This window comes from Mandrillus leucophaeus, unplaced genomic scaffold (genome assembly GCF_000951045.1).
Source record: "Mandrillus leucophaeus isolate KB7577 unplaced genomic scaffold, Mleu.le_1.0 Scaffold674, whole genome shotgun sequence".
Classification (NCBI taxonomy): Eukaryota; Metazoa; Chordata; class Mammalia; order Primates; family Cercopithecidae; genus Mandrillus; species Mandrillus leucophaeus.
In genome coordinates this window covers 217,444-230,062 of record NW_012107297.1, presented here as the reverse complement: position 1 = coordinate 230,062, position 12,619 = coordinate 217,444, and the positions used below count along the sequence as shown (strand labels likewise).

Genomic DNA, 12,619 nt, shown 5'->3' with positions numbered 1-12,619 from the left:
CCAAGGTGCTGGGATTACAGGTGTGAGCCACCGTACCCAACCAGTCTTTTTTCATTTTTAATTCAGATTTTTGTCGTCTTATTTTTGGTTTGTAAGTAGATGTGTGTGTTTCTGTATACAAATCCTTTTTCTGTTTTGTGTGTTGGGAATACTTTCTTTTCGGTCTGTGTCTTGCCTTTTTGTATTCTTAACAGTATTTTCTAAAGAGCAAAAGTTTTGAAGTTTGATGAAATCCAACGTATTTAATTTTAATTTAATTTTTTGTGTTCAGGGATTTTTGTGTTAGAAATATTTGCGTAACCCAAGGTCACAGGAATTTTCTCCTATGTTTTGTTCTAACAGTTTAATAGTTTTGGGCTTTCCATGTACATCTCCAATCCACCTCTCTTATAGTTCTGTAGTTCATTGTTTTGTATCACATAAGTAAGGGTAATTTTTTCCCCCTACATGGATATCCAGTTGATATCCATCATTGGATATCATGATTAGCATCATTTATTGAATAGTCTTTTCATTCCTCATTTAATTGCCTTGACATGTTTGTTCAAAATCAATTGATCATATATGTGTACATCTATTTCTGGATTTTCTATTCTGTTCCATTGATCTATATGTCTGTATTTCCCCAATAGCCAACTCACTTATTATTGTAGATTTGTCATCTTAAAACTTGACCGGGTAAATCTTCCAACTTTGTTTTTTTTTTTTTTAGACTTCTGTGGTTTTTCTGGGTTCTTTATATTTCCAAGTTAATTTGAGAATCAGTTTGTCAATTCCTACACACACACAAAAAAGGCCTGCTGGAATTTTGATAAGAAGCTGTAGATAAAATTATGGAGAATTGCTGTCTTAACAATATTAGGTCTTTCAGTCCGTGAACATCGTGTATATCTCTTTTACTTAGATTTCTCTCTGATTCTCTTTATAATGTTGTAGCTTTCACTGTAGAGATTTTGGACATCTTTTGTTAGAGTTATTCTTAAGTGTTTTATGGGAGTTTTTTGGCAGGGGAGGCATTATTACAAGTGGAACTGTTTTTGAATTTTTATTTCTCATTCGTTTGCTGCTAGTATGTAAGAATACAATTAATTTTAACTTATTAATCTTCTGTATTACAATCTTGTTTTATTAACTTATTCATTATGCTAGTTATTTATAGTTTTTTGGGATTTTCTGTGTAAACAATCATAACGGCAAACTTGTAGAGTTTTATGCCCTTTGATTTTCATCCATTACAGTGTTGGACAAAAAAGTAGTTAGAACAGGAATCCTCACCTTGTTACTGGTTTTAGGGAGAAACCATTCATCGTTTCTCTATTAAATATAGTGCTAGGAATGCCCTTCATTAATTTTAGGAAGTTCCTCTTATTCCTAGTTTCTGAGAGTTTTTATCATGAATAGACATTGAATTTTGTCAGGTGGTTTTTCTATATCCATTGAAATGATCATATGGTTTTTTTCTTTATTCTCTTATTGGTTTATTTTCAAATGTTTAACATTGCATTTCTGCAGTAAACCTACATTGATTATAATATATAATTATTTCTGTGTTTTGTTGGATTTGTTCTTATAAATTTTTTTCCTTCATATTGTCTTGGGTTTGCTTTGGTAATAATTTAAGAAATTTTGCACCTGTATTTATTAGGGATGTTGTGATACAATGTTTTGAATTGCCTTTTCGGATTTTGGTAGTAGGATTATGGTAGCCTGGTAAAATTAGTTGGGCAGTGTTCTTTTTTTCCTATTCCATCTTGCCCAGGAGCAGAAATCTGGACCTTTTAAATATTTTCTAGTTCTCTGCTGATATTTCACATCCTTTTATTCACTATAAGAATATTTCAATTTTTGTTGACATATTTGTGAGAGTGGCTTTAAAGTTTTTGGTAATCCTAACATCTGGATCATCTTGGGGTTGGCATCTGTTGGTTTTCTCCTCCCTAGAGAGTGAGTCACATTTTCTTGACTCTTCATATATTAGGTAATACTGCATAGTATCTTGGACATTGTGAATGCAATTTGGTGGAATCTCTGGATTTTGTTACTTTGTTCCAAAAAATGTTGATGTTTTTATTTTAGCAGATAGTTCTTGGTTAGGCTCAAACTGTCATGCCTGCAATGAACATTGGCTCAGATTTCAGTGTAGTTCTTTTACCCTTAGGCGCAAGCTTCTTTCTGTTTGTCTCATGCATGTGTAGTATAGGACTTAAGAGACTTAGGTTGAATTTAAACAGAATCTAGGGTGCCTGTTCTCTGCCTTCCTCTATTCTTGCACTCTTGATTGCCTGACCATTTTTTCCCTGGTTCCTCTGGTCAGAAAGAAAGTTGACTTTCTTTTGGAGTTTGCAGCCACCCTCAGGGAAAAGCCACAGAAAAGGGGAATTTCATTTTATTGGTTGTTTATGCCAAGTTCTGACTCAACTCCAAAATATGCCTGCCATTGATCATTCTCAAGAACCTTCAAGTAGTGATTTTTGTATTTTTTCCATAGTCTATATCTGTTATCCATAGTCTGTATCCTCTATGAGAGGACCAATTTGTTGCGTACTTATTCTTTTACACCAGAAGCAGAGCTCCTGTACATTTTATTATTACATATTTTTGCTGTATCCTCCTGGCTAAACCCGGGTTCTAAGCCTGTTATTGCTAAGTCTGTGAAATTAATTGATTGGAAATATTTTCTAAGGAAATCTTTTCCTTTTCTTAGTGGTTGACTAGGTGTAGGTGCAGTAGAAACAACCTGTAAATGACATTTAAAAGCAAATGTGTTAAGTTTTGGGACAGCTGCCACAGTTTTAAAAACTTTTTTCTGATTGTTAATTATTTTCAATTTTGGGGGGTTTAAATTACTATAGATGAAGATAAAATATACCCTAAGCTGTCAATTCTCAAAGTTTTTGGTCTCAAGACTCCTTTATACTCTTAAAAATCTCAAAGAATTCAGCAATACCTTTTTGTGAAAAATAAGCATATTTTTCTGAACAAAAGGTTTAATTAGCATTGCATTGCTTAAATATTTTGTGAATTTAACTCTATTAAGCTTATGTCTAGCCTAATAAAAGACACCTGGATTTTCACATCTGCTTCTGCAGTGAATCTGTTGCAATATCATAAGTCTTGCAGATTCTGGTAAACTCCATCATAGACTTATGAGAAAATGAGAGTGGAAAAGAGGCATACAGCTTAGTATTATGCTATTATATTTTATCTTACAAGAGTCTGTAAAGATGTCAGGAACCCTCACGATTCCCAGGAACATGCTTTAGGAACTTTTTCCCTAAGGCAAAAAGTTTTAACTCCAATATCATCAATGTGAAGACATTTGTTCCGTTACTAAGAGAACATCTCATATCAAAAATACAAAATCCAAAACACCCCAATGAGCATTTTCCTTGAGTGTCATGTTGGTGCTCAGAAAGTTTCAGATTTTGTAGCGTTTTGAACTTCAGATTTTCAGATTTGGCATACTCAACGTATAATGTGTTATTTATACGTTAGTCATCTTTCTGAAATGAATGTTTTAACATTTCCCATTTTTTTGGCAACGACTCATAAATAGGAATGTGTGTATCTGTGATTTTCAGTTCACATATAGTGTTGTATAGAAACACTAAAATCTAATTAAAAGTAATCTATTGGAGATATATGTGTGACATTACACTTGGAGTAAACAGATAAATAGAACACTGAAACTCATTAGAAGATTATGGAACATTAAGATCTTTGAGCAATTCGTCTTTGATGCATTAGAAAGGAAGCAGAACTAGATCCCACATGGGTTTGTTTACTCATCAGAAATTGGAGCCAACAATTCTGGTTTTGAATGACTTGATATATTTCTGTAAATGAGCCAGTTTCTGAACATGGACCATAACACAAACACTATACACATACATGCCTTCCCATATTAATGTAGTATTTAGATTAACTTGTAACCTTAGTTCTTTAAATCTAGAAAACATATCTCAGTATGTACCCTGGAATAGAGCAGATTATCCTCCTAGCCAGGCATATCCCTGTGTTTTCTGAAGATTTGCTTTTCTTTTTCTGTATTTTCTTTCTCTGCCCAGGTAGAATTCAATTTACATATTTTGTGGAAAAATTCAAGTTAAGCAAGTTGAATACCTCACTCTTTGTGGGAAAAGATTGCTTCCTAAAGATTTTACCTTTTTCCTCAGTGATGTAAGAACACCTTAGGCTTCTTAATTATACTATTACATTGCTAAAGAAAACTCAGATTGTTTCTTCATTCCTTTTTCTTTCATAATAAACAAGCTCATTGACTTTTTTTCTAATTATTTTTATAATACATATAAGATTTATGATCTCATTTCATTTTTAAATGTACAGCCCGGTGGTATTAAATACCTTCAAAATGTCATGCAACCATCATCACCATCCATCTCCAGAAGTCTTTTAAACTGAAACTGTACCCATTAAACACTAACTCCTCGCTTCCCTCTACTCCCAGCCCCTTGCAACTACCATTCTACTTTTTGTCTCTGTGACTTTGACTGTACTGTATAAGGAACTCATATAAGTGGAATCATGCAGTGTATACCCTTTTATGGCTGGCAGTTTCACTTAGCATAATGTCCTCAAGATTCATCCATGGTATAGCATATTGCAGAAATTTCCTTCCTGATTAAAGCTGAATAGTATTTCATTGTATGTATGTACCATATTTTGCTTATCCATTCATTTATTGATAGACACTTCGATTGCTTCTGGATCTTAGAACGTTGTGGACTTTTGGTTTCTGTTTTTACAGTGGGCCGGCAGGGCAAAATGGCTTTTATCTACAGTAGACCTAAATTCACAGAAAGTAGAGACCATTTCTCATTCATTTAGAAGCATGTAGTAGGGCCTTTATTAATGTTTGGTTTGTTTAGGAACATTCTTTGTAAAGCCATATTTCATAGACCTTTCAAGCTAAATATAATAGTGATTGGAAATAAGTTTTTCTGCTGTTTTCTCAGCTTGAATGTCTTTAACAGATGATCATACCATCTGTTTAGAATCAGTATTTCAGGGATGAGTAAGAAAGCATCTTGGGTGAGAAATGATTGCTGTAAGTACTTTTAACACATTGCCAAAAATCATTTTCCATGCCCGTTGCTTCAACAAGGCCATAGCATGATGCATCTCACTGAGTTCCCAGGCTTCCTCACTGTTTGTGAGTCAAATCAAGATACTAACCTTTTCCTTTTAAAGTTTTCTATCAGCTTATCCTGGATCCTTAGTAACCTATTTATTTAATGGATGAGTTTTGTAGTTACAATTTTAATTGTTTATACCTTAGGAAGGAGATAAAAATTGACTAGCTATAACCAATTTGCTGTTTGCTTAAGATTTATGTCATGGAAAATCATGAAAAGTATATTAGTGACACTGATAAAGACCAGGAGAGAAGGACATACACATTCACAGTGCAGTAATTGTGTGTGTATGCACACATATTCAGGCACATACATACTCATTTTGGGGACAAAATTTCAGATTTGTATCTGGAGGTAAATTCAGGCAAGGCTTTTGGAGCAAAAAAGAGGCTGGGTAAAGTTTAAGCAGTGGTTTGATGTAATATTTATATGGAAACATAAGTTAACAAACAAGTTTAATTGTATCTCTGGCTGGTAGAATGGGTCAGGAATTTTGTTTTATTAAATGTGTATTCATTAAAATTGATTTTTAATATGACTTAAAAATAAACTTTCTTTTTCAAGGTAGTTTTAGATTCATAGAAAAATTAGGCAGAAAGTACAGACTTCCCATATAACCCACCCCATCCCCAATGTCTTCTGCTATAACATCTTGTACTAGTGTGGTACATTTGTTATATTGGTTAATTAATATTAATACATTATTATTAACTAAAGTCTATAGTTTACATTAGGATTTACCCTTTATGTTATACAGTTCTATGAGTTTTGACAAATGTATTGTATTATGTATCTATACAGCATCAAACAGAATAGTTTCATTGCCCTAAAAATATCCTATCCTCCACGTGTTCATCCTTTTCTCCCTCCCCTGGTGACTGATCTTTTTACTGTCTCTATAATTTTGCCTTTTCCAGAATTTTATACGGTAGGAATCATACAGTATGTAGCTTTTTCAGACTGGCTTCTTTCATTTAGCAATATGCATTTATGATTTCTCTGTCTTTTGATGGGTTGATAGCTCATTTCTTTTTATCACTGAATAATACTCCATTGTATATATACCACAGTTTATCTGTTGACTTATTGAAGTATATCTTGGTTGCTTTCAAGTTTTGGCAATTATGAATAAAGTTGTTGTAGACATTTGTGTGTAGGGTTTTGTGTAAACGTAAGTTTTCAATATCCAGGTTAATATATGAGAGTATGATTGCTAGATTGTATAGGAAGCCTATTTTAGCTTTGTAAGAAACTGCCAGACTATCTGTCAAAGTGGCTGTACCATTTTGCATTCCCACCTTCAGTGAATGACAGTTCGTGTTGTTCCATATCTTTGCCAGCATTTGGTGGTATGAGAGTTTTCGATTTTATTCTAATGGGTATGTAGTCATATCACATTGTTGTTTTAACTTGCAATTTCCTAATGACTTATGATGTTAAGCATCTTATAGATGGCATGCTTGCCATCTATATATCTTCTTTGATGAGATACCTGTTCAGTTCTTTGTTGTATTTTTAAATTGGGTTGTTTGTTTTCTTTTTTTTTGGAGACGGAGTCTCGCTCTTTTACCCAGGCTGGAGTGCAGTGGCACGATCTTGGTTCACTGAAACCTCTACCTCCCAGGTTCAAGCAATTTTCCTCCCTCAGCCTCCCAAGTAACTGGGATTACAGGTGCACACCACTGTGCCCGGCCAGGTTTTTTTTGTAATTTTGTCAAAGATGGGGTTTCGCTGTGTTGATCAGGCTGGTCTCGAACTCCTGACTTGAGATAATCTGCCTGCCTTGGACTCCCAGCATGCTGGTGTTACAGACGTGAGCCACTGCACCCAGCCAGGGTTGTTTGTTTTCTTAATGTTGAATATTAAGAGCTTTTTGAGGCCAGGCCCAAAAAGTGAGACCTCAACATAGTGAGACCCTGTCTGTATTTTTTTTTTTTTTTTTAATGAGAATTCCTTGTATATTTTGGATACCAGTTCTTTATCAGGTATGTTTTTTGCATAGTTTTTCTCCCAGTCTGTGGCATGTCTTTACTCTTAACACAGTATCTTTGGCAGATTTTAATGATTTCCAAGATACCAATTTCTTTTTTCGTGGATCTTGCTTTTGGTGTTATATCTAAAAAGTTATCTCCAAACCCAGAGTCTTCTGTGTTTTCTCCTGTGTTATCTTCTAGAAGTATAATTTTTAATTTCACATTTAGATCTGTAATGCGTTTTGAGTTAACTTTTTGTGAAGGGTGTAAGGCCTGTATCTAGATTGATCCTACCTCCCTCCCTCCCTCCCTCTGTTTCTTCCTTCTTTCCTTTCATTTTTTGCATGTGGCGGTCCAGTGGTTTCATCATTTGTGAAAAGACTATCCTTTCTGCATTGAATTGCTTTTGTTTCTTTGTCAAGTATTCTTTGACTATATTTTTTGGGTGTATTTCTAGGCTCTGTTCCATTTGATTGATCTATTTGTCTCTTCTTTTACCCATACCACCCTGTCTTGATTACTGTAGTTTATGGTAATTCTAGACATCGGCTACTGTCAGTCTTCCAACTTTGTTCTTCTCCTTCAATATTGTATTGTGTATTCTGGGTCTTTTGCCTTTATATAAACTTCAGAATCAGTTTTGATACTAACAAAATAATTTGATGGATAATTGGATAATTTGATTCCACTTGTTCATTGCTGTTACACAGGAAGACATCTAACTTTTTATACGTATTAATTCTATATTCTGCAATCTTGCTATAATTACTTTTTCCAGGAGGGTGTTTTTTTTGTTTTGTTTGTCAATTCTTTTGGATTTTCTATATAGAGACAAAAATATTATCTGCAGACAAAGATCATTTTATTTCTTCTTTCCCAACATGTGTAGCTTTTTTTTTCTTTTTCTTGTCTTATTTCATTAGCTAGGACTTCAAGTATAACTATGTTGAATAGGAATGAAAGGTGTCATCCTTGTCTTGTTTTCAGACATAAGGGATAAGCATCTAGTTTCTTACTATTAAGTATGATGTTAGCTGTAGATTATTTGGTAGATGTTCTTTACCAGTTAAGGAAGTTCCCCTCTTTTCCTCATTAACTGAAAGTTTTTATCATGAATCATCATTGGGTTTTGTCACATGCTTTTTCTGTATCTATCAATATGTATGATCATATCTATTTTTCTTCCTCACCCTGTTGATGTGATGAATTACATTAATTGCTCTTTGAATGTTGAACCAACCTTGTCTACCTGGGATAAATTCCATGTTGCCATGTTATATAATTATTCTTATACATTGTTGGATTTGATTTGCTAATATTTTGTAGTGTCTTTGTCTGGTTTTTGTGTCAGGGTGATGCTGGCTTCACAGAATGAGTTAGAAAGTGTTCATCAGCTTCTAATTTCTGAAAGAGATTCTGAAGAACTGGTATTGTTTCTTACTTAAACATTTAGTAGAATTCACTGTGAAACCAAGTAGAACTTTTTTTTTTTTTGATCCTGTTTTGGAAGGTTAGTAATTGTTGATTTAATTTCTCTCTCTCTTTTCTTTTTCTTTTTTTTTTCTTTTTTTTTTTGAGACAGAGTCTTGCTCTGTTGCCCAGACTGAGTACAGTGGCACAATCGTGGCTCACTCTAGCCTTGAACTCCTGAGCTCAAGTGATCCTTTCACCTCAGCCTCCTGAGTAGCTGGGACTACAGATGCATGCCACCACATCCAGCCAATTTTGTTATTTTTTAAATTTTTTATGGACGGAGTTTCACTATGTTGCCTAGGCTGGTCTCCAACTTCTGGGCTCAAGCAGTCCTCCCACCTGGGCTTCCTAAAGTGTAAGATTACAGCCATGTGCCACCATATCCTGCCTAATTTCTTTATTACCTCTTTCTCCTACTGTGAGTTTTGGTAAATTGTCTTTCAAAGAATTGGTTTATATCATCTAAGTTACCAAACTTCTGGGCATAGAGTTGTTTATAGTATTTTTTTATTCTTCTGATGTTTGTGAGATCAATTGTGATAACCCCTCTTTCTTCATATTAGTAATTTTTGCCTTTTTTCTTTTTTCCTTGAATAGTCTGGCTAGATTTTTTAAAAATATTATTATTATTATTATTATTATTATTATTTTGAGACAGATTTTCACTCTTGTTGCCCAGGCTGGAGTGCAATGATGTGACCTCAACTAACTGCAACTTCCACATCCCAGGATCAAGCAATTCTCCTGCCTCAGCCTCTCAAGTAGCTGGGATTACAGGTGCCTGCCACCATGCCCAGCTCATTTTGTATTTTTAGTAGAGATGGGGTTTCATCATGTTGACCAGGCTGGTCTCAAACTCCTGACCTCAGGTGATCCGCCTGCCTCAGTGTCCCAAAGTGCTGGGATTACAGACCCAGCCCTGACTAGAGTTTTATCAATTTTATTTACCTTTTCAAAGAACCAGTTGTTGGTTTCATTGATTTTTCTGTAGTGGATTTATTCTATTTAGATTTAGCTGGCTTCTTGAATGTGTAGATTTCTTTCTTCTGCCTAATTTGGTAAGTTTTTTAATTCTTTTAGACACAGTCTTGCTCTGTCGCCCAGGCTGGAGTATAGTGGCATTATCTTGGCTCACTGCAACCTCCACCTCCCGGGTTCAAGTGATTTTCCCACCTCAGCCTCCTGAATAGCTGGGATTAAAGGCGCCCACTACCGTGCTTGGCTAATTTTTTTATTTTTAGTAGACACGGGGTTTCACCATGTTGGCCAGACTGGTCTCAAACTCCGGACCCCGAGTGATCTGCCCACCTCAGCCTCCCAAAATGCTGGGATTACAGGTGTGAGCCACTGTGCCTGCCCCTAATTTGGCAAGTTTTTAGCCATTATTTCTTTTCTTTTCCTTTTTTTTTTTTTTTCCTGGTGACAGGATCTTGCTCTGATACTCAGGCTGAAGTACAATAGCATGATCATAGCTTACCACAGCCTTAAACTCCTAGGCTTGAATGACCCTCCTGCCTCAGCCACTGAGTCGTTGAGATTACAGGCATGAGCCACCTTGCCTGGCTCCATTATTTTTTCAAGTACTTTTTCAGTCATTCTTTGTTTCTCTTTTCTTTCTAGTACTCTGATGACACAGAAGTTAGCTCCTTTGGTGTAGTTACACAGGTCCCTGATGTTTTGTTCTTTTTTTTAAAGGCTGTTTTCTCTCTGTTGCTCAAATTGGTAGTTTCAGTGTTCTGTTCACAGACTTTTCTCTGTTTCCTCTATTCTGCAATTGAGCCTATTCACTGAGTTTTTGTTATTTTTTGTTCTAAAATTTCCATTTGGTTCTCTATATCTTCTGTTTCTTTGCTGAGACTTTCTAGGTTTTTCTTTTCTACTTTTTCATTTGTTTCAAGCATGTTTTTAATTGCTATTGAAGCATTTTTATGTTGACTGCTTTTAGGTCTTTATCAGATAATTGTAACATGTCTATCATGTCAGTATTGGCATCTGTTGCTTGTGCTTTTTCATTTTCTTTGACATTTTCCTGGTTCTCGGTGTGGTAAGTGGTTTTTGATTGAAACTTGGACATTTTGGGCATTATGTTTTAAGTCTCTGGTGGGTGGTAAAAGTCCAGTAGCCCCATGTGGTGTCAGTAGTTACCACATGGGACTCGTTTGGTTACTGCCTATCTGGGATGAAAACCTCAGGCCTCTGCTTGGCCGTCTTTCAAACAGGCAGGGGGTTAGAGCACCTTGGTTTGTTTTGGCAAATGTGGAAATCTACTTTTTGTTTCTATGGGCTTGCCTATTCTGGACATTTCATATAAATGGAGCCATATAGTGTGTGGGCTTTTAAAACTGAATTCTTTAACTTAGCATAATGTTTTTAGGGTTCATCCATGTTGTAGCATTTGTCAATACTTAATTTCTTTTTATTACAAAATAATATTTGATTGTATGGACTGGCCACATTTTATTTATCCTTTCATCAGTTGGTGGACATTTGGGTTTTTTATGTTGTTTGGCTATTGTGAGTAATGCTGCTATGAACATTTGTGTTCAGGCTTTTGTGTGGATATGTGTTCAGTTCTCTTGGTATATATCTAGAAGTGGAATTGCTGGATCTTATGGTACCTCTATATTTAACTTTCTGAGAACTTACTTGTTATTAAGTTTTAAAAATCTTATTGTACTGTATTGTGGTATCAGAGAAGGTACCTGAGATATTTTGTGTAGTGTCTGTTGGGTCCCCAGACTTAAGATTTACTTTTATTCTTATTCTTTGCCTATTTCTATATGATTTTAATTAAAAGGATGGTGCTGATGAATTAAGTTACTCAAGAATTCCGTAAGTTTGATGAGTATTAAAATGCTTTAAACCATTATTTATTTTTAAACATTGTGAGTATATAATTATTCATAGTCATGACATTTATATTCATAAATATACCTGTGATTTTATTTATTTAGAAAAAAAAAAGTGAATGCCTGCAGTTAAAAATTTTGGTGCTTCAAAATGAACTGGAACGGCAGAAGAAAGCTTTGGGACGGGAGGTGGCATTACTGCATAAGCAACAAATTGCGTTACAGGACAAAGGTGAGTGGAAATACCATACAAACAGCCTGACCTCCACATTCAGTAGTTCTCCTTTCTTCTTCACAAGCTCCAATAGTCAATTTTTGTGTAAATACAGTCACACATCACTTAATGACAGGGATGTTCTAGAAATGCATCCTTTGGCGATTTCCTCCTGAGCTGCCATCATAGAGTATGCTTACACAAGCCCAGATGGTGTAACCTACTACACACCTAGGCTACATGGTATAGCCTATGGCTCTTAGGCTATAAACTTGTACAGCATGTTGCCATACTGAATACTGTAGGCAACTATAACACAATGGTCAGTGTTTATATATCTAATACATCTAAGCATAGAATAAAAATACTATACTATAATTTTATGGGACCACCATCATGTATGTGGTTTGTTGTTGATTAAAACATCATTATACAGTGCATGATTGTATGGTGATAGAATTTTCTCCAATTTAAAAAATATTTTTGCAAGTATTTTGAAGCTAGTCCATATAGACAAGCGTACAAATCTGTATTCAAATGGTCCTGGACTTACAATGGTTTGATTTAATGATGACTTAACTTACGATTTTCAGTTTTATAATGTGCAAAAGCTACATGTGTTTGGTAGAAACCATACTATGAATTTTGAATTTTGATCTTTTTCCAGGCTAGCAATATGTGGTATGATATTTTCTTGCTATGCTAGGCAGTGGCAGTGAGCTGCAGCTCCCAGTCAGCCACATGATTATGTGGGTGAACAACTGGTACTCTATACTGTACTCTGTTGCCACTGTTTTTTGGATATTGTGTTTTATGTTTTCACATCCCATCTAGTCTACAAAATGCTCATCTGTGTATGGTATTCAATGCTGTGTTATAAAATAAGCTTTGTGTTAGATGATTTTGCCCAACTGTAAGCTAATGTAAGTGTTCTGACACCTTAAAGTAGGCTAG

General features: G+C 35.0%; 1 protein-coding gene across 1 annotated transcript in view; it reads left to right on the top strand.

Annotated features, from left to right (window-relative positions):
• UVRAG (UV radiation resistance associated) overlaps nucleotides 1-12,619 on the top strand; it is a 339,596-nt gene that overhangs the window by 157,632 nt on the left and 169,345 nt on the right. Inside the window, exon 8 of the mRNA XM_012002017.1 lies at nucleotides 11,557-11,683. Within this exon, the coding sequence (XP_011857407.1) occupies nucleotides 11,557-11,683 (127 nt within the window). The remainder of the gene's footprint in view (nucleotides 1-11,556; nucleotides 11,684-12,619) is intronic.